This window comes from Hypomesus nipponensis, chromosome 6, assembly GCF_054491055.1.
Source record: "Hypomesus nipponensis isolate SF chromosome 6, ASM5449105v1, whole genome shotgun sequence".
Classification (NCBI taxonomy): domain Eukaryota; kingdom Metazoa; phylum Chordata; class Actinopteri; order Osmeriformes; family Osmeridae; genus Hypomesus; species Hypomesus nipponensis.
This window is the reverse complement of record NC_140366.1, coordinates 9,986,444-10,008,174: the sequence shown is the minus strand read 5'-3', so window position 1 is coordinate 10,008,174 and position 21,731 is coordinate 9,986,444. Positions and strand designations below refer to the sequence as shown.

Genomic DNA, 21,731 nt, shown 5'->3' with positions numbered 1-21,731 from the left:
ATACCTTTGTTAACCATTGCTCTGAAGGTATGTTTTGTATTTGATGATATTTCCTTATCATTTTATTGATTACCTTACTTTTTAGATAATAAACTATTATTGTGCATTTTGAAGTTACTTGTTCTCCTTGAAACGTATTTATCAAGCTAAGGCGGTGAAAACTTTGATCTAGTCTGGTTGATGCGGCTAACTGATTATAAACATAGAATTTTGGAGTAGGTTTTAACTTAAGGATAGACACATTTCCAGCTATTGAGCCTTTCCTATTTGTTTGATACTTGTGGACGGTTCCATGATACACAGATAACTTTCAGGATAGGCCCTCTATCACTTGGACATCCCTATATGAATGGGGATAGGTCCTCCACCACTTGGACATCCCTATATGAATGGGGATAGGCCCTTCATCACTTAGACATCCCTATATGAATGAGGAAATGCCTGCTGATGGGTCAGACAGACAGCTCAGGTTCTTTCAGGGTCTCTCCAAACAAGGTCCTAATGTTTCCTTGAATGTCTGAGTCCAGCATCCAATCAATCTTTTCTTTATTTGCAAAGCAAGGTGAATACAGCATCAACAACTTTTCACAGTAAGGACAAACTACAACTACACCTAATCTAACAAATTTACATGTATTCATTTAGCAGACACTTTTATTATCTGAAGCGACTTCCAAGAGAGAGCTTTACAAAAAGTGTATAGGTCAATGATCATAAACAACGAGATAGCCACAAAAAAAATTGCGGGAAGCCAAAACATGACCATACATTGTGATAAGCAAGTGCCATTGGGAAGAAACTTAAGAGCAAGTAGTTAAACAAGTTACAAATTAAACAACATGAATCTTAAGTACTGTTGTACTCCCGGAACACAAATCAACTCTCCTTTTAATATCCCCCTCTCTTGTAATACATGCAAAAACAACTATTACATGACATTTCAAAATTCAACTTCAGGTATAATGCAAAACCTTCCGGTCTTACTTCACATTTGTCATTATGCTGTCACAGTGTCAGGCTCTACACCCTTTTACAGTCTACTTAAAGACGCGCAGAACATAAATTGCCTTTAGGGGGTGTTATAAACAACAGATCCAAAACAAAAATTGTTTGACAAAATCACTTATATTGTTATACTATTCTCAATATTTGTAGGGTTCAAGTAGATGTAGGGCAGTTTCAGCTTTGAGTTCCTTGTATTGATGAACTCGCTCAAGAAGGACAACTCAGTCTGCAGTTTCTTCTTCATCTTCTTGGGAGAAGCCTCATCAAAGTATTCATCTGGGTATGTTCCAAGAGGAACCTGAAGGACACATTTTTTTAAGGGAATGGACAGAGATAAGTTTGAATCCACTCAATTAAACACTGCTCCTATCTGAATCTATAGGCATACTCACAAAGTCATCAAATTTCTTGCTAAGCAACCACACTGAGGCCATGTTGTTGACTGAGGTGCCAACATTTGGTAGGGTCTTCAAGATAGAGTCCATGCCAGACCTCCCTTTCATGGTTGGAGGAGGGTTGTTCAGAAACAAGGGGTTGTTGGCAATCCAACTGCAGTAGTCAAACTACTAGGCATAACATATAGAAAATGAAAAGAACAATGGAATGCATGAGATTTAGGTTATAGATAGGGAAATAGCATGTGATATGAGCTTATTGACTATTTGAATGTCACCTGTCCCATGTTAACAGCATTGTGTTGAGCGGAGACAAGGAAGATGATCATTGTAGTGAACTTGACCAGCTCGCCCACTGTATGAAACGATTCAGGGATTCCTGGAAAGACCAGCGCAGTCACTGTCACTGAAAAATGTCACGTTCAACAATTCCTTCAGAGACATTTGCAAACTTTTAAGCTGAGTACCTGACTTGCTGTTTCCAAGAAAACCATACATGAAGATCTCTTTAATCCAGTCTTGGAGCTCCGAGTCCCTGGACACCTCACTGTCAGAGCGGTAGTAGTACTCCACCATCCCCTTGACAAAGCTATAAAACAAACACAACACAGAGAATAGACCTTCAGAATTTGGGTTCAGTTTGAAGTTAATCCAAAAACAGCTGAACAGTGTTGCGCTACCTGTTGATGATCTTCCACAGCTTCAGGCCATCATCCCTGTAGTAGTAGTGGGGGATGAACTGCATTCCTCGTGCAGTAATGTCCTCCGGCAGACAGAGGGAGCTGTAAGTTACATCCGACAGTGACCTCTTCAAAAGTTCTTTCAGACCATGTCCGTCTATCAAACCCTGAAGAAACAAACACACAAGTCACAACAATAAACTCTTGTGGGTAACACAATAATCTGGATCATTCCCTGGTTCTGTTGAATTCTCACTTTTCACACTGAGATATTAAAGGAAATGTAAACTTATGAATGGCAATGTACGTTTGTCAGGGGTCCATCTGGACTGATTAGTTGTTTACGAGCAAGGACATTTATCTGCAGAGTGTAACGAAAGTGGGGTGTCAGCATCTGGAATGCAAATAAGAACAGTGTGGAGAGAAGAAAAGTGAATACATTGTGTTACAAAAATTCCACCAAGACAATTGTTACCGAAGTACTATGCTTTGGTAAAAGCCTAGATTTTAAAATTCAATATTAGCATTTACATGTTTTTAGCCATGAATCAATGTGTACAACTGGACCCAAGTGTCCATATTGAAATGCACTATTTTACACAAAATGTACCTTGTAAATGGGGTGTATCACAGGAAAGTTCCGAAAGGTTGCCATTGCAAAGACCTCTGCCAGCAGGTGGGTGTTCAGTAGATGGTGAGTAATCTGATAGTCATTGAAATCTGCACATCTCAAATATAACTTGGCCAGCAGCCAGTCATGCTCTGAGTCACTAGGCAGAAAGATGGGGCAATGCTCCGAAGGTACTTGTCCCAGCTGTGAGAAATGAAAATGGTCAAGTATCAAAGAGGTGTATGTCTATCATACAGGCTAACATCTTTTGGGCATTAATGTACCTGGATGGCAATGGGCAGCAATTTGTCTTCTGGGTTCTTGTAGAAAAGACAGAATCCTGGAGTCAGAGGAAGAGGCTCACCATTGACAACCCTGGTTGGCAAACCCTCTAGTTTCTTATAGTCACAAATGAATATGTTCCCTTCCTATGGTCAAAACAAAATGTATTATGTTAACTGCACTGTTATGAAAGAAAACTCAGTTTGCATATTTCAGATCCACATTAACATTTTAAACTCAGACCTTGGTCTCTCTGGCTAGAGAGCTTCCAGACTCCAGGAAGGGCTGTACCATCTCGTCAGTGACAGGGAAGTTGGGGGGAAGTTTGGAGCAGCATTGGATCACATTGGGGTTGGTTCCATTAAGATACTGGGACCCAAAGAATTCATCGTCTTTCCAATGGTCATAAATGTACTCTGGAAGGAGCATTTTGATTGTCATTTAATATATAAAAGACATATTGGGAAAATTTAAAGAGGATTACAACGACAATATGAAAGCCTTCTGATATATATTGTATTACTGCAAAAGTTTTCAAAAGAGTCAAGTACTGCAATACTGAATGTATTGGTTGGTTGCATAGCATTGTTTGAGAGATTTGTTCATCTACCTGCTATGGGTGTCCTCTTGTACCAGAAGACCTCCTTCATGTCATCCAAGGTTTTCCAGTGCTCAGTGGAGGATGCAAGACCCTTAAGGTTGAGCTCAGCCAAACTGGAGAGGAAATTGGACAACAGGAAAACAGTTAAAATAAATCAATTAAAACTCAAAAAGGTTATTTTGTAACTGTGTCTTTAAAACGTTTTTTACACAAACTATAAGTACACTACACGTATATATATATATATATATATATATATATATATATATATATATATATATATATATATATATATATATATATATGTACAGTACTTGTCTATTTGGGATGATTAAACAGCAACTCACGCCATGGATTTGGTGTAGATAAAGTCCCCAAGTTTAGAGAAGGAAAATCGGACTTCAGAAGGGAGGGAAAAGGTGTCAGTGATGCTGTTAATGTAAGGCACTCCCTTTGCATATTCAGCCCACCTGAATATTGAAACAAGAGAATGCAAACACCCAGGTTCTGAAGCAACACAGCAAAACATTTCAATGGGTAATTCTTCAATGAATTAGGAAACTAGTTACTTTAGCCAGTTTTCTAAAGAAGTAAATTGACTTATTTCTTACTTCATTCATTTATAGTTTCAAAGGGTTTCCTTTGGAGAGGAAATGTTTGGAGGGTAACTAGTAGCTAGACAATGTAAAGTGGATACATTACAGATGCAGCTAATTGTATCTGCATGTCAATAATAATGTGCATTGGCCTGAGCACAGAGCAGGTCAAATGACACAAAATCACTCACTTGAACAGTTGCTTATGAAGCTCCACCTCCTGTTTCCTGTGCTTAACCAGTAAAGGAAGCTCATCCTCAAAAACCTTGGTGGCTGACAGGTAGTGAAAAGACTGGCATCATTTACTTACGTTATTAAATAAATGTAATGTCTATTTACAAGATTTCATGAATAACTGAAGGCACATTTTGTTAAACAAATACAAGTTCCAGATTTACCTTGCCCCCCCCTGAGCTCTACAACCTCCCCCCTGGAAATCCATCTGTAACAGGGGAACAGGATGACATCACCCTCCGGGGTCGTCACAACGATCTTGGAACAGAACCACTCGTTTTCAGGCAAGTAAAGGAACTGTTCTTTTTCCAGCTTGACCAAGAGGGGGCGCCCCAGAGACGAGGTGCTGGTGACAGTGTAGCTGCTCGTCTGACATACAAGATGGACAAATGAATAATAATAATAAGTGAGCAGGAGGCCATTTGTCTGAGAGGCTGTTACTTGCATTACCCAATGCAAGCATCTCCTTCTGACGGATACTAGAGTGGTAGGATCAAGACCCCACCCCTAGTTCCTCAGCTTGAAGCAAATGCCTCGATGGATTGCTAGTATTGCAAATCAGTTTTGGCTTGTTCCGGTGATTTTATTTTATCAGCTCAAGTCAAAATATCCACCATCTTTATAAATAGAATATTTTTGGCCAAATTGTGTTGATTTTGAAACAAAATGGGAAAACTAGTACTCAATGCACGTTTTGCTTATGTCAAAGACACAGACATGATTAAGCCAGGAGCACACAGCGCAAGACCTGACAAGCCAGAAGTTCAACCTGGTGCAGACAGTTTCTTGGTTTAATAGCCTACGTCTATGGGTAGGATGTTGGATTTTTTGTAATTGAAATATGATTCCAGTAGAGGAAATTCTTGGAATTACTAGCAAACAGAATATGACTTCTACTTATAATAGGCTAGTGTAATGTCTACAGTATTTATAGCTTAGGCCTACTTGGTAGAACACAAAGTATGTAGGCCATATTCATTAACCTAGCCTGGTTTCTTTTTGCACATACTATTGTCAAATACATTTGTATTTTAAACAACTTGAGACACTGGCCTTCATTTTTCCATCTAACATAGTAACCATCACAGATTAGTATGCAGAAATGATCTACTAAAACGGTTCACATGTGATTCAAGAAACATTTGTATAACATTCTTATATCTCATCATCCACTGACATGAAAAAAACTATGGATTTTGAACAGTTCATAGGTTTTTAACTTGCCTGCCCAGTTTGGAAATCCAGACCATAGTTGTCCAGGTTTGTGCGGTTACTCTGCCCGTCTGTTCCAATCAGTGTGACATATATATAGTCAGATGTCTCAGACAGCGCCCTCTCACCAGTGGTCACCTCTACTTTGTACTCAGCCATGCCAGTTTGGTATAAAGTCACTAGAACATATGAGAAGAAACCTTACTGTACAAGTTCATGGTTTCCAGGGTATTAATTGCAGCATGTGTCTTTTAAACAGCCTGAATCCCAATATATGAAAATAGAACCTACCATTAACTCCTGTTCAGATTAAGCTTGCTTCAGCTTTTTCTCTTGACCAGAGATCAGTTTTGTTTTGGAAGCTTTACATGTTGTACAACTCCTCCCCTTGAAAAATAACAATTTGGTTGTAAAACAGGTCACATCCAGCAGGCTGGAATGCAAATAAGTCCCTAAGGTTATGGAGAGGATAAGTATCATCCTCCCTATAATTGTTGGTTTAAACAAAGAATGAAGCTTGGAATGAAGTTTGACTTCCCAGGACGACCTGAAGTGGTCTTCTCCTGGAGATTTAATCTGCTGTAGGCTCATTCTCTAATGTATACTACAATTCCAGGACTCTCTGTGTCTGTATTTGTGTGTGCGTGTGTTTGTGTATGTGCACATTTTCTAGTGGTAATTTTGTTGAAAATTTGCTTAAGAACCGAGCACTATGCAAAGGTGTAATTTTGCAAGTGTCCATGTGCAAAACATGAGTGTTGCCTGTGGGCACCTGCAGTGCCTCTTGACGCTCTGATGAATGAGGTGGCATGCTGGAAAACATTTCCACCTTCTAGCAGACTTTACCACACCTCCCCTGCTCCAGCCTGTCCTGCCTCCTCCTCCTCACCTCCCCTGCTCCAGCCTGTCCTGCCTCCTCCTCCTCACCTCCCCTGCTCCAGCCTGTCCTGCCTCCTCCTCCTCACCTCCCCTGCTCCAGCTTCTCCTGCCTCCTCCTCCTCACCTCCCCTGCTCCAGCCTCTCCTGCCTCCTCCTCCTGACCTCCCCTGCTCCAGCTTCTCCTGCCTCCTCCTCCTCACCTCCCCTGCTCCAGCCTCTCCTGCCTCCTCCTCCTCACCTCCCCTGCTCCAGCCTGTCCTGCCTCCTCCTCCTCACCTCCCCTGCTCCAGCCTCTCCTGCCTCCTCCTCCTCACCTCCCCTGCTCCAGCTTCTCCTGCCTCCTCCTCCTCACCTCCTCTGCTCCAGCCTCTCCTGCCTCCTCCTCCTCTCCTAATTGTATTAAACATTGTGTTTCTACTTACAATGTGTCGAACTATAATTATTGGTATGTCTGTGGCTCAATAATCTAATGAACCAGGCACTGCTAGAGAACAAAACTTGAACATTATTTAATTATATATTATTGAATACAAAAAGGCTCAAACAAATTGTGTGCGAAATGTGTCATTGCCATTGGGTTAGAGAGCTAGAACCAGTTTTGACAGTTTTAGGATTAACAGGAAACTGTTAATGGTCCTTAACTGCTGTTTGTGGACATGAAGAAAACATTTACTCATTTGGCAGACGCTTTTATCCGAAGCGACTTTCATGAAAGAGCTTTACAAAAGTGCATTAGTCGATGATCTTAAACAACAAGATAGCTCCAAAAACATTGCGGGTAATCAAAACATGAAGCATACATTGTGATAAGCAAATAAGTGCCAATAGGAAGAAACACAAGAGCATGATTTTAAACAAATTACAAATTAAACAATGTGAACCTCAAAAGTGCTAGTGTACCTGTAGGAAAGCAAGCAACAATATTATAATTTACAGCGAGTACAAGTAGTTAAATTGGTTAAAAACTAACCAACAAGTGCAACAAGTCACTCAATAAATGTTATTGTGTTCCTGGAAGAAATATCTGTTATATCTCTAAACTGATAGTATCTTTATATGTGACTTTTTGAGAAAGAATTTGCTTAAAAATAGACAGAACTGAAGACGAAAAATATGCATTGACATTTAATAATAAAAAAAACATTATTACCAATGGGAGGCAATGATGTTAGTATAGGTGAGCTACAGCATTTCCATCTCAGTGATGATTCATCAATGTCAGATATATTCAGGGATTTGGTCAAATACATACATTGTATTGTCTTGGGAATCATGATCCATCTCTGTGAGCAATTGCACCATGACCCCAGTGCTTATCTTGCATGACACTCAATAGACTAGTTCCAAATTGTGCAACAAAAACTGAGCAGTGAAAGATGTAACCAGCACAGATCCAGATATTAATATTTCCTTTTCACAACAACAGAACAGCACTACACCTGACACAAGTGATTAAAGCAGCAATTCCAGAATTGTTAAAAAGATTTGAGAACTTTTTGAACAGCACTGATCTCTAGATCATCATAATTCCCATTCAATAAGTGAACACCATAATCTGATGTAAAAAAGAAAGAAAGAAAAACGGATAGTTCAAGGGTCAAAAAGTAAAATAACTGTTCATTGTTCAAAGCAGGGCATGAGCCCCACAATGATAAACATTTGGCAAAGATATTCATTTTATTGAACTAGATTCAAAGATGTGAATGAAAAGTAAATTAAAGTTAACAAGATCCAAACTTCCCATCTCAGTCCTGTCAACCTTTCAGTAAGTAGATCATTTGACAGTATGACACCTTCTACTGGTGGTTTCAGAAAACAACAGCTGTGAATCTAGATTGCACAGCCAGTATCTAGTGACCAGAAGAACTCTGTGAATGCGCTCATTTTCACTCGAGTGCCTGAACCTAACTATTATGGAAAATGGAAATAAAAACTGTATGCAATACTTTGTCTTTCCATGTTTGTCTATATGTGAGAAGGGATCTTTTTACCACCCTCCTTTACGGCATAGACTTCCCTCAAGAAGTCTTCACTGAGATCTTTCAGTTTATTCCTCAGTCTTTCTGTCTCTCTATCCCGGTCCTCTATCTGCCTATCCTTGTCCTCTATCTGCCTGTTGAACATCCTTTGCATCTTAGTCCGCGAGGCCATGATGCTCCTCTGTAACTCAGGTAGGACCACCTCCATCAGGTTAGTCTCTGCTTCAACTCTGGTCTCCCCTTCATAGTTCTCCCTGATCTTCTCCATATGCTGCCCGTGTCTCTCCTCCCTCTCCCTCCTCTCCTTCTCTTTCTCCTCCCTCAGTCTCTCCAGCTTCCTCTTCATCTCCTCCCTTTGACCAGACTCTCTAATGAGCTTCCTCTCCAGTTCTCTCTTTGTCTCCTCATTCCTCTCTTCTTTTATCCGGCTCTCCAGTTGAGTTGTTTGATGACTAAGTGTTTGGATGTCTTCCTCCTGCTTCTGGATTACTCCATCCATCTTCTTCAGATAGTTCTGCAGTCGTGTCGCAAAATTGCTTGTCATCTCTGTTTCATCCCTTCGCATCTTCTCCTTTCTCTTTTTTTGAATGTTTTCCTCAATATCTCTGACCTGGGCCTCTGCCTCTAGGTAGTTCTGACTGCTATAGAAGCTGTTTCCGGCCACAATTTCCTTTACCTGGTCCAGCAGCTCTGAGACCTGAGATTCATGACCTCTGTCCTTAATGTTGAGGACGTGGTGCCTGTGCTCACATTTGTCTAAAAGCCGCTGGAGGTCCTGACCTCCTTTTAGGACAAATTCCTTCATGCTCTCCTCTCTCCAATTATCATCATGGGTGAACAGAACGATAGTGTGCCCCCAGCAATCCTCTCCAAATATTTCCGCCATTTTCCCCATGGCTCTTCTCTCTTCCTCCTCAGAGGACTCCATCGGATTGACCAGGAGGAAAGCATGGGGTCCTGGGGCAGACAGACGGACGCCGAGAGCCACACGCTGTCTCATCTCCTCCAAAGATAATCCAGCAAAGAACAAGTCAGGAATGTCCACCAGTACTAGCCGTCTCCCACACACATCCCCCTCTCTCCTCATACAGCTGTGGATGTCTGCAGCGGGGCTTGCCTGGGCCTCAAACTCCTCTCTGCCAAGGATGGTGTCTCCGGCTGCCTTTCTTTCTGCCATAGTCCCTCCCAGCAGCACCAGTCTCACACTGCTGCTCTCCTCCCCCACTGCAACACAACACAAGGCCCTGGTCAAAGCATTGGTCGAAAAGTGACAATATCGAGTGGTACGATGATTGGTTTCTTACCTCCTTCAGTCTGTCAAAATACAAAGTTTGCTAGCTGTTAACTGCAATGGATAACAGTATCATGATGTATTTGAGAATGAATACTTCTTACTCGCAGGAGGCTCCCACATGCTATTTCTTCTTTTAATAGGTTGTCTGGCATGTGTATATAGGGTCTTTCCTCCCACTGCAACACAACACAGGACACAGCTCAAACTCCTGAGGTGATGGTCACTCCAATGTTATCCGTTCAGTCAACAGAGTCAGGTGTTGCTTTGTGCCCATTTTACCAGACCTGAGTAATATTACGAGAAAGACTTTAACAACAAATTAATATCTTGCTCGTCATTTGGGTTTGCTCACCACTGGTTTGATTTGATTCTTTTCTTTGTCTTGCTATCTCAGTCTTTAGGTCACATATCTGCTGTACTGAAATGACATCAAAACATCAGAAAAAGTGTAATTGCAATATAAATGTGCTAAACATCCCGAATGCCATGACGTACAGTACCACATTTTCTCACCAAGTTGAGTATTTTCATGTTTAACATCTTCTAGTTGTGTCTCTTTCTCCTGAAGGTGTTGAGTCTTCTCCTCCAGTTCTGTTGAGGCTTTCTTTAGTCTTCTCTCGGTGTCCTCTTGTTGTTTAAAGCTCTCCTCCAGCAGTGAATCCTTTTCTTCTATTCTCTTTTTTAATGTACTCAATGTCTTGATGGCATCCTTCACACGTCCATCTTTTTCTTCAATCTTCTTGTTGGTATCCTCTAGTAGTTTTTCTCTTTCCTCTAGAGATCGTGTTCTTTCATTGAAACTTGCCACATTTTTCTCAAACTCCTTTCTCTGATAGCTCTCACTTTCTAGATCCTGCTCACTCTTTAATCTGTCCTCTAGTAGTTTGTCTCTCTCCTCTATTATTTTATTGTACATCTGATTTTCTGCCGGAGGAGAATAATGTGTTGGGATTAGACCATTTGATCAAAACATCATTGAGCAGGCATATATTTTTGTAAAAAATGGTTGTTCTTTATCAATCCTCTATATCAGAACTAACACAGACTTGAGGATTTTAATTTAGTAGCTATGCAGGACTTCACAACTAATCTCTCCCGATTCAATAGACTCTGTACCTCCCTGATCGATGGCATTTCATACTTACCAAGCAAATAAGCAGATTCCTCTCTTTCAAGCTTGTCAGCTGGACTTTGTAAATATCCTTCAACTGAAATGGTAGAAACTAACAGGTCAGATATACAATAATGTATTGCATTAACATTGCACTGAATTCCCTCAAGTCTCCAGCTTGACTGGACGTTCATTACAACCAGACTAAGACTCAGGGTCTGATGGAATAGGTAAGATGGACATTTAATTAAATGAACAAATCTCTTCTAGCAAAGTTATTACAAAGGCTGTGTGGACGTGGAAATCTGCAGATTACATTTATAATTCAATTTCTAGTATTCTGATATTTTCTGATATTTTAATAATAACACCATGATATAAAAACGGCAACCATAACATGTAATGTCAACTGTCTAAAAGATAATGGTACATTATTTACTCACAATGATTTTATATTAAATATTAGGTATTACTCACCTCTATTTAATATGTCTGTTTAAAAATAAATTGAAAAAAGTAATTATAAGTGAATACAGCAGAGCTTATTATGGGACATATCTGAATGATGATGTATATCTCTTCCAGTTGGTCCAGTTAGGGTGTTGTTATGAAGGTGTTATGGTTTAAAGTAGGATTATACAAAGTAGTAACACTTAAACTGACTACTAAATGTCAAAAGTAGTCAAAAGTAAGAAACGTCAATGTTATGCTAAAAGTCATGACTTAGTATGTTATCAAATGGATAGTGCTAGTTTACTCAACTTGTACGGCAACTTACACAGCTTTTTGGAGTGTAACTCTAAATAACAACCTACTAACATGGACCAAAAAATAAGGTTTTGTACTTACCCACTGAATGTACACCTGATTCAACAAAAATAAAAAGAGAGGACAAAAATCATTAAGACATAAATACCATGAATAATATACATATAGTTCTTCCTCTTACTTAAGGATGATGAATTGCCATGTTTATGTTACAATTAACAGAGAGCAAGGATTGAATTTGACATATTACAGTATGACTTGCAACTGATCTAAGTTATTAGTTCCCATCACCTCATACAGTACATCAGTGTAATCTTTCACTTATATACACAACTGCTAAGTAATGTGAATGTGTCTCTTTAAAGTTTGTAGATACTATATAGACAGACTCATAACAGAGTGGTTAGAATGTGCAGCATAACTATATGTAAACAATGCTCATGCAAACTTATACTTTGTGTTTGTGTTGTGTTTATATGTGGACAGTTTTGTTTTGTAGCTGTTAGAACACTTACTATCCTTGTGCCATAGACCCACAATAGCCTCCTCCTTGATCTGTTTTCCATGGATGACTTGGCAGAAGTACTCTCCTCTGTCTGACGCCCCGTATTCTCTCAACCTCAGAGACACGTCGCCTCTCTCCAGCTCCTGGGTGACCAGACTCGCCCTGCCCTCGTAGCCCCTCGCCTCTATTACCTGGCCGTTCTTATACAGGTAAATACACTCTGTCCTCTTAAACCACCTGATTGTCATGGCAACAGCGCTGGTCTCAGGCGAGAGGTGACATGGGAAGGTGACATCCTCTCTATCACCAGCCCCCACAACCTTCTCTGGTACCCAGAGTTTAACTTCATCTGTTGGGGAGAAGAGAAACAGTATTGGCATCTGTGCTGGTGCAAGACAAGAAGGACAGATGGGAAGTTCTCAGTGGGGAAACTCATAGTGCCTTTTACCCCAGGAGTCTAAACATTGGCTCTGCTTTTTGCTTTGATTAGAAATGATCTTTCTTTCGTCGTAAAGTGTTTGATGATACAAAAATAATTCACATAATTGAAACACACAATACAGCACAAATGTTATCTACAACACAAAAGGTTTTATGACCAGTGTTGAGAAAGCATCTACAGCTACAAACGCTTGTATGTTTGACACTGAACTGCCACGAGCCAAGGTCTTTCTCACAGGCAATGTACAGTAATACAATACTGTGTATTATTGAAAATGTTGAAACTATGAGTTATGATTCAGTAGGTGGAGACTTACAGTGAACTCTGGACTCTGCCATTTTGCTACCCTGGATAGGGAGTAAGAAAACATGATCATTACACCATTGATATGATCTGTATTTTCCTTATCCTCAAAATATACAATTTAGACTAGTCACTTAGGTTTAAAATGTAGGGTTTTCATTTAACTGGACAGGATATCCTACTCTCCTGCCACCATGTATCCTGGCCAACTCTGACAGGTACAGTAAATATATGGAGATATCTCCTTACCAGCTTTAGTCTTTAAGGCAATCATGACACATGACTAATTTTCTTGATTAGTCCCTCGAAAACAAAAACATTTGTGAAACAAAACGGTCACCAGCAACAGTAACACCTAAGCCCCTGTGTACGCAGTGAAAAACAACTCTGTTTGGAAGGTCACACCTGTATTTCTCCTTACAACTCCTTCTGTCCACACCCTTCAGGGAGGGGGTCATTAAGAATTGCATCTGATACAAATAGTTACATATTAACTAGGTTCAGCTCCTTCCGAAGCTGTCTGGGGCTCTCAGAAACTCAGGTCAAATGGCAGCAGAGAGCAGCACAGTCCTGCTGAAGTTCACAGATCCCACAAAAACATAGGCTATGTTATATCAGTGTGTGGAACCATAGGGATAACCCAGGGATAAGTCAATTACATCATTCAAATGGGCCTAAATACAGAAACACAATTTAAGAGAGCATCGAGCTAGTAATATGACATAGGTAGAGCATCGAGCTAGTAACCTGAAGGTTGCCAGTTTGATTCCCAGCCGGTGCACATGACGTTGTGTCCTTAGACAAGGCACTTCACCCTACTTGCCTCGGGGAGAATGTCCCTGTACTTACTGTAAATCGCTCTGGATAAGAGCGTCTACTAAATGCAAATGAAACAAAGCAAGATAAAATACGTTTTGTGAATTCATGCACTGTAGCCTATTGCTGTATTAAACTGCGAGAAATAGGATTTAACGCACTCCGAGGAAGAATGTCCCTTATCAGCCTCTGTAGGTACACTGCAGAGACCAGCCTACAAATAAAAGCTGGAGTCGAATATTGTTTTTAGCGCAGACAGGAAACGGACCTACAATCAGTACACATTGAAACGACTGGTTAATCCGGACCAATAGCCAAATCTGGAAGCACACTGCTGTTAGGAAAGTGCATTCATCTGTGAACAATGTTTTACAGATTCGGTGTAATTCTCTCTCCGGAGTGCAATGACATTGACGTGTATGTTTTGGGTTCCTGTCCAGAGATGGGTCACTGGGATCCGAACAAGGCGGTTCTTATGAAACCCACACAGGCTGTCCTGTCAATGCACGAGCCTTGCCTCTGGATCGGCGACGTGCAGCTCGCGGAGCCGTGCAAAGACAGCCTGTGGTTCAAGTTCATTAAAAGAATAGATGGCAATTTCATCTGGGAAGGTATTACCCACTTAGTTAAATTGTTACAGTTTAAAATTACACATAGGCCTAACGAAACCCCATCAACACGGACTCTTAAATAATGAACCATTTGTTACGGGGGCTATTCTGCATAGGCTACTCCCACCCTATGTTTCGCTTAGTGAGTGGAAATGTAGTACGCACGTAGTTGACATAACACAGGCTCCTTAATAGAAAAAGATATCACCTGTGCATATAATCTAAAATGATAGGTCCCTCTCGAATACTCCTCAACATTGTTTTGTTTTTGTAAGTCTGTCATACTACCACTCGATGGCAGCAAAGACACGTCTTTGGAAACGCTTTCGGGAGGCTGCAGCTTGCGCCACTCAGTCGTGCCAGCTGTTGAGCTTATGTCTGACAAGTGCAGGGGAGGAGGAAAATCAATCGTGGGTCCCTAAACAAATGTTTAGTTTGTTTATTTTGTCATCCCGGCCCTGCTTAAAACCCTTAACTTTAAATATCTATAAATCCATAGAATATTTGAGTGTGTCACCTACTCTTACTACATTTTTGGATAATTATGATCTTGGTTTGGATATCCAGGCAATGGGCCCCATCATGACCGATGTTGTGTGTATGATGAGAAGAACCTGGTGGACGGTGTCTACTGTCACCCCATTGGCCACTGGATTGAGGAGACTGGCCACACAGATGAGATGAAGCACACAACTGACTTCTACTTTGGTGTGGCGGGCCAGCAAGCTATGCATTTCTCCAGGTGAGCAAACCAGCCTCACTAATTCTGTCTTCTCCCTCAGGTAATGTAGTCAAAGGTAGGGGTGAAGGCGTATGCCTACAGAGTAAACAAGCATAGCCTCTTGTCCACTCAAGCCTTAAACACGACCTTGCTGAAGATCTGCCCTGTCAGAGGTCAATGGTCACTTTGGCAATATTTGTGAGAAAGGGATGAGAGCAAAAGGAGAAACGGATTATGTAAATTGATGGAGACAGTTGAAGAGAAAAGGAGTAGGGGTATTTTAGCCATCCACACTAACCAGCCATCCTTACCCATCCTTTTTTCTTATTAGCTTATTATATTTTATTTATAGAATTGACCTCTGACCATCAATATTGTTTTAAAATGTCTGCTGTGAGACAGTTGCTGATTGCATTTTTTAAATTATAATTGTGTTGAGTCCTACAGCCATCTTTAGGTTATTGGATAGGATGTTATTATCTGCATTGACCATCCCTACATTGAGGTGTTCTAGCTTTTGTATTCAGAATGTTACCAGAAAATGGCGTTCAAGTGAACACTAAGAAGTACAACAGTAAAGCAAGGTCCTGGCTAGACAGTATGGCTACTGTAGCTGACCAGTACTGTGAAAAACAGGATCAAACCAGGTTTGGAGGAGCCCAGTGACTTTCTAATCTGGCATCCTTCTCCAGTCATTCTACACACTTGTCACCAGTTATTATTTGCCTGCCTTTGCCCTTTGTGATGTTCAATGGATGAGTACATCATTTCACAACATTACAACATTAATGAGTTCCCTAGAGGACACTGTGCGTGTGTAGGTTTATTATTGTCTGTATGTGTTACTGTCATTGTGTGTCTGTTTTCCGTACATAGTGGGATGGCCCCTTTAATGGAACTTTTGAAGGATCTCTATTATAATTATATATATTTTTTTGTATGTGTAAAGATGTTGTTTTCTTAGAACGTGTCTTCCATCACATTGTCTTACCTTATCCCCAGTGGAATTTCCTGAAATGGTTGACAAAAAACATTGTGAGAAAAACATTGTGAGTTTTTTTTGCAAGATCATTCTATAGCCATAAGTCTATCCCTCAATGCTATACACATATGATGTTAATGGCAGTCAACCTACCTATGCCATCAACATTTGATGAATAGAGAAAGAACTTCCAATATAGATCACTAGCCTACCTATAAGAGTACCTCTTCTCTTCTCCTTGTAAACTGTAGCTCATGTCGATAAAATATGGGCCTTTACTCTCTGTCCCATCTTCAGTGTCACTCCACTCTCTCCATAAAGTTAGGTGGAAAGACACCATCCCAGTCACATGTCGCACAGCTTTTAATTACTTGGTGGCAAGGTGGTTCTGTGCGATACTCTGCAATTATTTCAGAGAGACGCCCATTCCCTCGTGAAGTTAAACCATTAGTGGTTGGAATGTGTCAACCCCTGCAACCTTTCCTTTCATAGGTTTGGACAAAGAAGGAGCAGTCACACCTTGTCCTCCAGGTACCTCATAGATAGCTCATTCCGCTTGTGTGTGCCAAATCCATTAGAGGAATGAGAGATTAAAAGGGTTGAAGACCCTAAATTGATATGGGTTTGAAGAGTGAAAGACCTCTAGGAGGTCACTGGTAATATGTTTTTATGACAGGCAGATTGTCATCACAATTACCGTCATCGTATTTAGGATCTTTCAAACTTTCCCTTTAAAGATGGTGAGAGTCTTTTCGCCGTGCATAATAATGGGTCCGGTAAAATGGTGTCATTTCACTTGGAACAGAACAATTGCTTGTACTAAAAGCCTTCTATGCCCTTTCGGATCTCTCTTTAAACAGAGATGGAGTTGAATGAGAAGTGAATATGTGAGTGAATGAATGACATGAGCGAAAGGGAGTGTGCTCTCACAGCCAGTAGCACAACAGCACAACATACACCAGGAAGCTACTCCACTCACATCCCGTTCAGTCATCTCATCCAGATCAAAAATACATCTGTCCTCTAACCCAGGATCCCACCCTTTGGTGAGGGCTCCTGGACACTGCTGAAAGGATCTGGATCCTCAGAGGCATGGAGCACGTATCCTGCATGAAAATGAGCGTGGTTGGCAGGGGCCTGGCGGTTTTAATTTGTGGCCAAAGACCTTACAGCTTTGGTCAAGGACCTGAGTATCAGGAGGCATAATGTCCTTGTATGTCTCCTCAAATGATGGCTTTTTAAATTAGACTTCTAGGCTTGTGTCATTGTAGCCCCTTGTATCACACAAACACACACGCACACAAGTCCCAGGTGCCTCAGATGTCTCATTAATAGTTTGAAAGAGACCTTTTATCACTTTTCAAGTTTCTGATTCCCAATGCATTTCTAAGAGGTTATGACTTTGCCTACATCTTCATAATAAGCCTTAACCCTGTTCATACGAATAGGATCTATTAGTTTGGATGTTTGTTTGCGTATTGTGAACAAGGATTTAAGCACTCCTCTGCCACCATGCTAGTGCTTTAATGTCTTGCCAAGTTTATGCGGTAAAAAATGATCCCACATGATCTTACTGTAGCATCATCAGCACAGCCAAATGGAGACAAACATTAAGTAAAAAAAAAGATTACACCTTCAAGGCAATGTGCAACAGAAATGTAAACATGGCAGTTCAGGAATGTGCAGTCAGTTCTACCTTTGTCGTCGGTAGGCCCATATTTTATTGGTGTGACTACAATTCAAAAGTAAAAAAAGATTTGCTTTAATGTTTTTCATTGAAAACAAACGGTAGTCTAAAGCGATGACTGGAGGTTGGTGAGGAGCACATTAAGCTTCTAAGCATGTGCGCTCTCTCACTGACTTGTCTGTGTTTGCGACTCTGCCCTAGTTTTTCAATAAGACCCAGAGGTCTCTTAGTACCTGCCCGCTGGCGGCCTAACCAGAAGGGTCCCTGCGGTCTCACTCGAGGACATCCCTGAGTGACGCCGTCCCTTCTTTTACGTGTCACTTCCTTCTGCAGCAGAGTTTATGCATGCTAATGAGTGCTAAATGAAGTCTAGCCTGAGAGTGACAAGGCAGAAAAAGAGAGGCAGAGGAGGAGGTCAGGGGAATATCACCAATGGGGAGAATGACAAGTAGGGAGGGAGATTGAATAGAGGTTCTTCTAAGAAGGGAGAGCCCCTCCCCCTCCCTCTCTGCCTATTTTTCCTGCACAGAAAAATAAGATGAGAGACCAGCTTTAGCTGGCTGGCCTGTGGTCGGTCTGGGAGAGTGGTTCTAAGAATACTTCCGTTCTCCTTGGGCTCTCACACTCTCACCCCTTGTCCCTAAGGCTCCCGCACCCTTCATCTCACGCCTCACCACTCCTCCCTCACCTTGCTCTCCCATCCTTCCTGGACCTTCAGACTGCACTCTGTTCTTGGGTCCATTACAACACAGCCGAGCATCTCTGCAGTCCTCCTCACTGTACCCTCCACGCACTCCTCCTTAACCCCCCGTGCTCCCTGCTCTGTCCTCAGGATCCTTCCCAGGGTCTGGCTGGGCAGCTGTCCTCGCCAGCTGGAGCATGTGACCCTCAAGCTGAAGCAGGAGCTGGGCGTTTCCGCGGTAATGAACTTCCAGACGGAAGGGGATGTGGTCAACAACTCGCACGGCTGCCGGCAAGACCCTGGAGAACCCATGACTCCAGAGACCATGATGCACCTGTACAAGGACAGTGGCCTGGTGTACGTGTGGATCCCCACGCCAGACATGAGCACAGAGGGTGAGGAGGATCTTGGGAAGGATTCAGGAGTAAATAAGATCTCCTGTAGATCTTATAGGAATGTTTCTTATTATGACAACCCCGAGAAACCACATTTATGTTGTAAATGTAAAGGAGGATTCATACAATACTGAGGTGTCACAGCCCAAACCTTTCATAGCAGAACATAAGATGCAAAAGCCATTTGAAATAGAAGTAGCCATTCATAAACACTTAAATAAAAACATTAAGAAACACTTGAATAGTTGTACTAATTGAGAAACACTTGTCCTTGAATCAATCATTCTTGAATAGAAAATGGTGAACCTATTATCATTCCTTCTCTCTTGACCCATGTCACCTACATCAAAACTGGAGTGTTCATTTACTGAGCAGAGGTCTCCTCCAAGTTATTTTATAGGGTATAATAGGGCAGCTGGCCTCTGATTTGAAATGATACAAGTCAAGTCTCCTTCAGTGGAACACCCTTGTCTCATGGTATTCATTCAGAAACTTCAAAACTCAAAAGCCGTCAGAAAGTTTGATAGATTTAAAGACCTGTCCAATATATCTAGAAGAAATGACAGAGTGACTGAGAATGCTATAGTTTGGATAGCTCCTGACTGCTGCATGTGCAGACCTAAATGCTATTTGTCTCCAATCCTAGGTAAATCATCCATATGGTTCCTATTATTTGATGAGTGAGTCATGTGCTATGAACTAAAACATGGTTCCCCCCCTGTGTAAATGTTTCCCTGTACAGGCAGAATAAGAATGCTCCCCCAGGCTGTCTTCCTACTGCACGGTCTGCTGGAGCACGGTCACACCGTCTATGTTCACTGTAACGCGGGCGTAGGCCGCTCCACCGCCGCCGTGTGTGGTCTCCTCATGTACATCCTGGGCTGGAGCCTGAGGAAGGTGCAGTACTTTGTTGCAGCCAGGAGGGCGGCGGTCTACATTGATGAAGAGGCCTTGGTTTGCGCCCGGGAAGACTTTCTACTCAAGTTTGGACAGCTACGCTCATCTGGTTGTTGCCCACAGACTTGAGAATGGAGCCCCCTTGTGGTTCAAATGGATAGTTGCAAACTGTGAATGGATTAGAGGCGATGGACTTGGAGGTCCTAAAGTGTGACATATTTCAATTTTGAATGCTTAACCAAAATAAATTTGTTCTATCACCATGATTAATGTGCAAGTTGCTACATGGTCATATAACTAAAAGCAAAATAAACTTCTGCTCACTTCAATTTGATGAAAACTGCCTTTTAAGTTGAGTGGTTGTCCTATTCTGGTCAATATTCAGGTAGCCTGAAAACATTCTGTTAACTGCCAAAACAGATTAAAGAAACTATTCATCCTGTTGGGGTGTGTTTTTGTCCATACTGTACTGCTTTCAGTTATTTTGTGAATATTTTGAATTGAACATGTTGATGTATTGAAGGATTCCCTGTAGTTTTGTCTGCCTGTCATCATTGGACGTTTTATCCGGTTTTTTTTGTCCAATCCTAGGATTTTGTTATTCAAGGGATTCAGCTGACATTTGAAAAGGCACCTTGAAATTTGGTTTTGTCGACTGCTAATAGAACATTGATGACTGAATAAATAAAAAACTTGAAGAAACTCCCAGATGCTTGAATAGTAGAGTTTGTAAAGTGGGCAATGACCACATTTGTACCTGCGAGAGTCAAACAAATGACAGAAATATAAACCAGTAAGTCTCTCTCTTCTCTCTTGCCTTTCACCTGATATCTTCTGTGCCAGATTCATCTCTATACGTATAAAGGATTACTCCTGAGTCCCAGATGCTTATGTGGCATTTCACAGAAATTCAGTGTTTTCACTGTCCAAGGCTGTAAAGGAAAATGGTAGAGTTGTCTTTGTTGTGTAGAGGTCTTAATGCTGCCTGTGAAAAGGAAAATGTCATTTCCTGCTAAATAAAGCCAAGCAAACAAACAAAACCTTAAAGCCGTGGAAAAGCTGTGCAGTTCCTCCCTCCACGTATACTGTTTTCAGTCAATAAATGAAAAACAGACTCTCCAAACTTTTCAGAGGTTCAGATACAGTTCATCTTGTTTGTGTGTCCATTATTTAAATATATATATATATATATATATATATATATATATATATATATATATATATATATATATATATATATTCAGGTCTGCCCATTTAGTGGGAATAAACACTAACAGCATCTTTCCCCCTGGACCACTTCAAGGATGACACATGAACTACAACTCTACTACCCAATCTTTTATTCTCATTGTGCTCTTTATGTGGTGGGTTGAAGTCAATACATATTGCTTTAGTACATGCTATTACAGTAAACTATGAACTCTTTCCCTTTGTCTTTCTCCTATTCTCACATCTGTTCCAGGTGAGCTGTCAGCATAAATGGATCCATTCTGCTTTGTTCTCAGAATGATACATTCATTCTCCTGATTTAAGCTCCACCACACACTCATTCTTTGAATGTGACTTCACAGTTTACCTTACTACTATTTTTCCAGTAATGGTTGTGTCACACAGATGTCATTTTTGTCTTAGCTCTGCAATAAAATAAAGTAACTCTTGGTTGGCTAATGGGTATTGAAACCAATAGGTTTAGGCAGGATTGTTTACAAAGACGGGTTTGGACAGAGCTGTTCAATATTCTAGCAAAGTCAGGAGGAAAGGAGGACTAAGCCAACCCTTTCCAGGTTCAGTGGCTACCATGTTACCATGCTACCATGTTACCATATTACCCTGCTACCATGTTACCATGTTACCATGTTACCATGATACCATGCTACCATGCTACCATGTTACCATGTTACCCTGCTACCATGTTACCATGCTACCATGTTACCATGTTACCCTGCTACCATGTTACCATGCTACCATGTTACCATGTTACCCTGCTACCATGTTACCATGTTACCATGTTACCATGTTACCATGATACCATGCTACCATGCTA

At 41.1% G+C, this 21,731-nt stretch overlaps 3 protein-coding genes across 3 annotated transcripts; 1 reads left to right on the top strand and 2 right to left on the bottom strand.

The window, feature by feature from the left end:
* Positions 1 to 716: 716 nt before the first annotated feature.
* Positions 717 to 5,774, bottom strand: LOC146286973 (hydroperoxide isomerase ALOXE3-like). Its single transcript, XM_084700119.1, has 14 exons — positions 5,628 to 5,774; positions 4,568 to 4,772; positions 4,361 to 4,442; positions 3,921 to 4,043; positions 3,583 to 3,686; positions 3,216 to 3,388; positions 2,975 to 3,118; positions 2,691 to 2,894; positions 2,388 to 2,474; positions 2,081 to 2,247; positions 1,868 to 1,989; positions 1,679 to 1,779; positions 1,398 to 1,568; positions 717 to 1,303 (listed from the first exon to the last, which is right to left on the bottom strand). The coding sequence occupies exons 1-14, from the start codon at positions 5,772 to 5,774 to the stop codon at positions 1,124 to 1,126; spliced, it is 2,010 nt and encodes a 669-aa protein (XP_084556245.1). The 3' UTR covers positions 717 to 1,123.
* A 2,685-nt stretch (positions 5,775 to 8,459) lies between these two features.
* On the bottom strand, positions 8,460 to 12,931 carry LOC146286972 (uncharacterized). The gene is made up of 7 exons (XM_084700243.1): positions 12,910 to 12,931; positions 12,162 to 12,500; positions 10,913 to 10,975; positions 10,281 to 10,691; positions 10,099 to 10,185; positions 9,873 to 9,943; positions 8,460 to 9,689 (listed from the first exon to the last, which is right to left on the bottom strand). The coding sequence occupies exons 1-7, from the start codon at positions 12,929 to 12,931 to the stop codon at positions 8,460 to 8,462; spliced, it is 2,223 nt and encodes a 740-aa protein (XP_084556369.1).
* A 1,012-nt stretch (positions 12,932 to 13,943) lies between these two features.
* Positions 13,944 to 20,374, top strand: epm2a (EPM2A glucan phosphatase, laforin). The gene is made up of 4 exons (XM_084700403.1): positions 13,944 to 14,323; positions 14,891 to 15,065; positions 18,546 to 18,790; positions 19,533 to 20,374. Exons 1-4 carry the CDS (start codon positions 14,077 to 14,079, stop codon positions 19,814 to 19,816), a joined length of 951 nt encoding a protein of 316 aa, XP_084556529.1. The 5' UTR covers positions 13,944 to 14,076; the 3' UTR covers positions 19,817 to 20,374.
* Positions 20,375 to 21,731: the final 1,357 nt, after the last annotated feature.

Coding starts and splice junctions, on each gene's coding strand:
- LOC146286972 (XM_084700243.1), bottom strand. CDS start 12,931: ATGGCAGAGTCCAGAGTTCACT. Junction 10,692..10,912: donor GGAATCTGCTTATTTGCTTG/GTAAGTATGAAA, acceptor CTCCTCCGGCAG/AAAATCAGATGTACAATAAA. Junction 10,186..10,280: donor ACATGAAAATACTCAACTTG/GTGAGAAAATGT, acceptor ATGTCATTTCAG/TACAGCAGATATGTGACCTA.
- LOC146286973 (XM_084700119.1), bottom strand. CDS start 5,774: ATGGCTGAGTACAAAGTAGAGGTGACCACTGGTGAGAGGGCGCTGTCT. Junction 3,119..3,215: donor CTCTAGCCAGAGAGACCAAG/GTCTGAGTTTAA, acceptor TTTTGACCATAG/GAAGGGAACATATTCATTTG. Junction 1,780..1,867: donor TCTTGGAAACAGCAAGTCAG/GTACTCAGCTTA, acceptor TGGTCTTTCCAG/GAATCCCTGAATCGTTTCAT.
- epm2a (XM_084700403.1), top strand. CDS start 14,077: ATGTTTTACAGATTCGGTGTAATTCTCTCTCCGGAGTGCAATGACATT. Junction 14,324..14,890: donor TGGCAATTTCATCTGGGAAG/GTATTACCCACT, acceptor TTGGATATCCAG/GCAATGGGCCCCATCATGAC. Junction 15,066..18,545: donor CAAGCTATGCATTTCTCCAG/GTGAGCAAACCA, acceptor CTCTGTCCTCAG/GATCCTTCCCAGGGTCTGGC.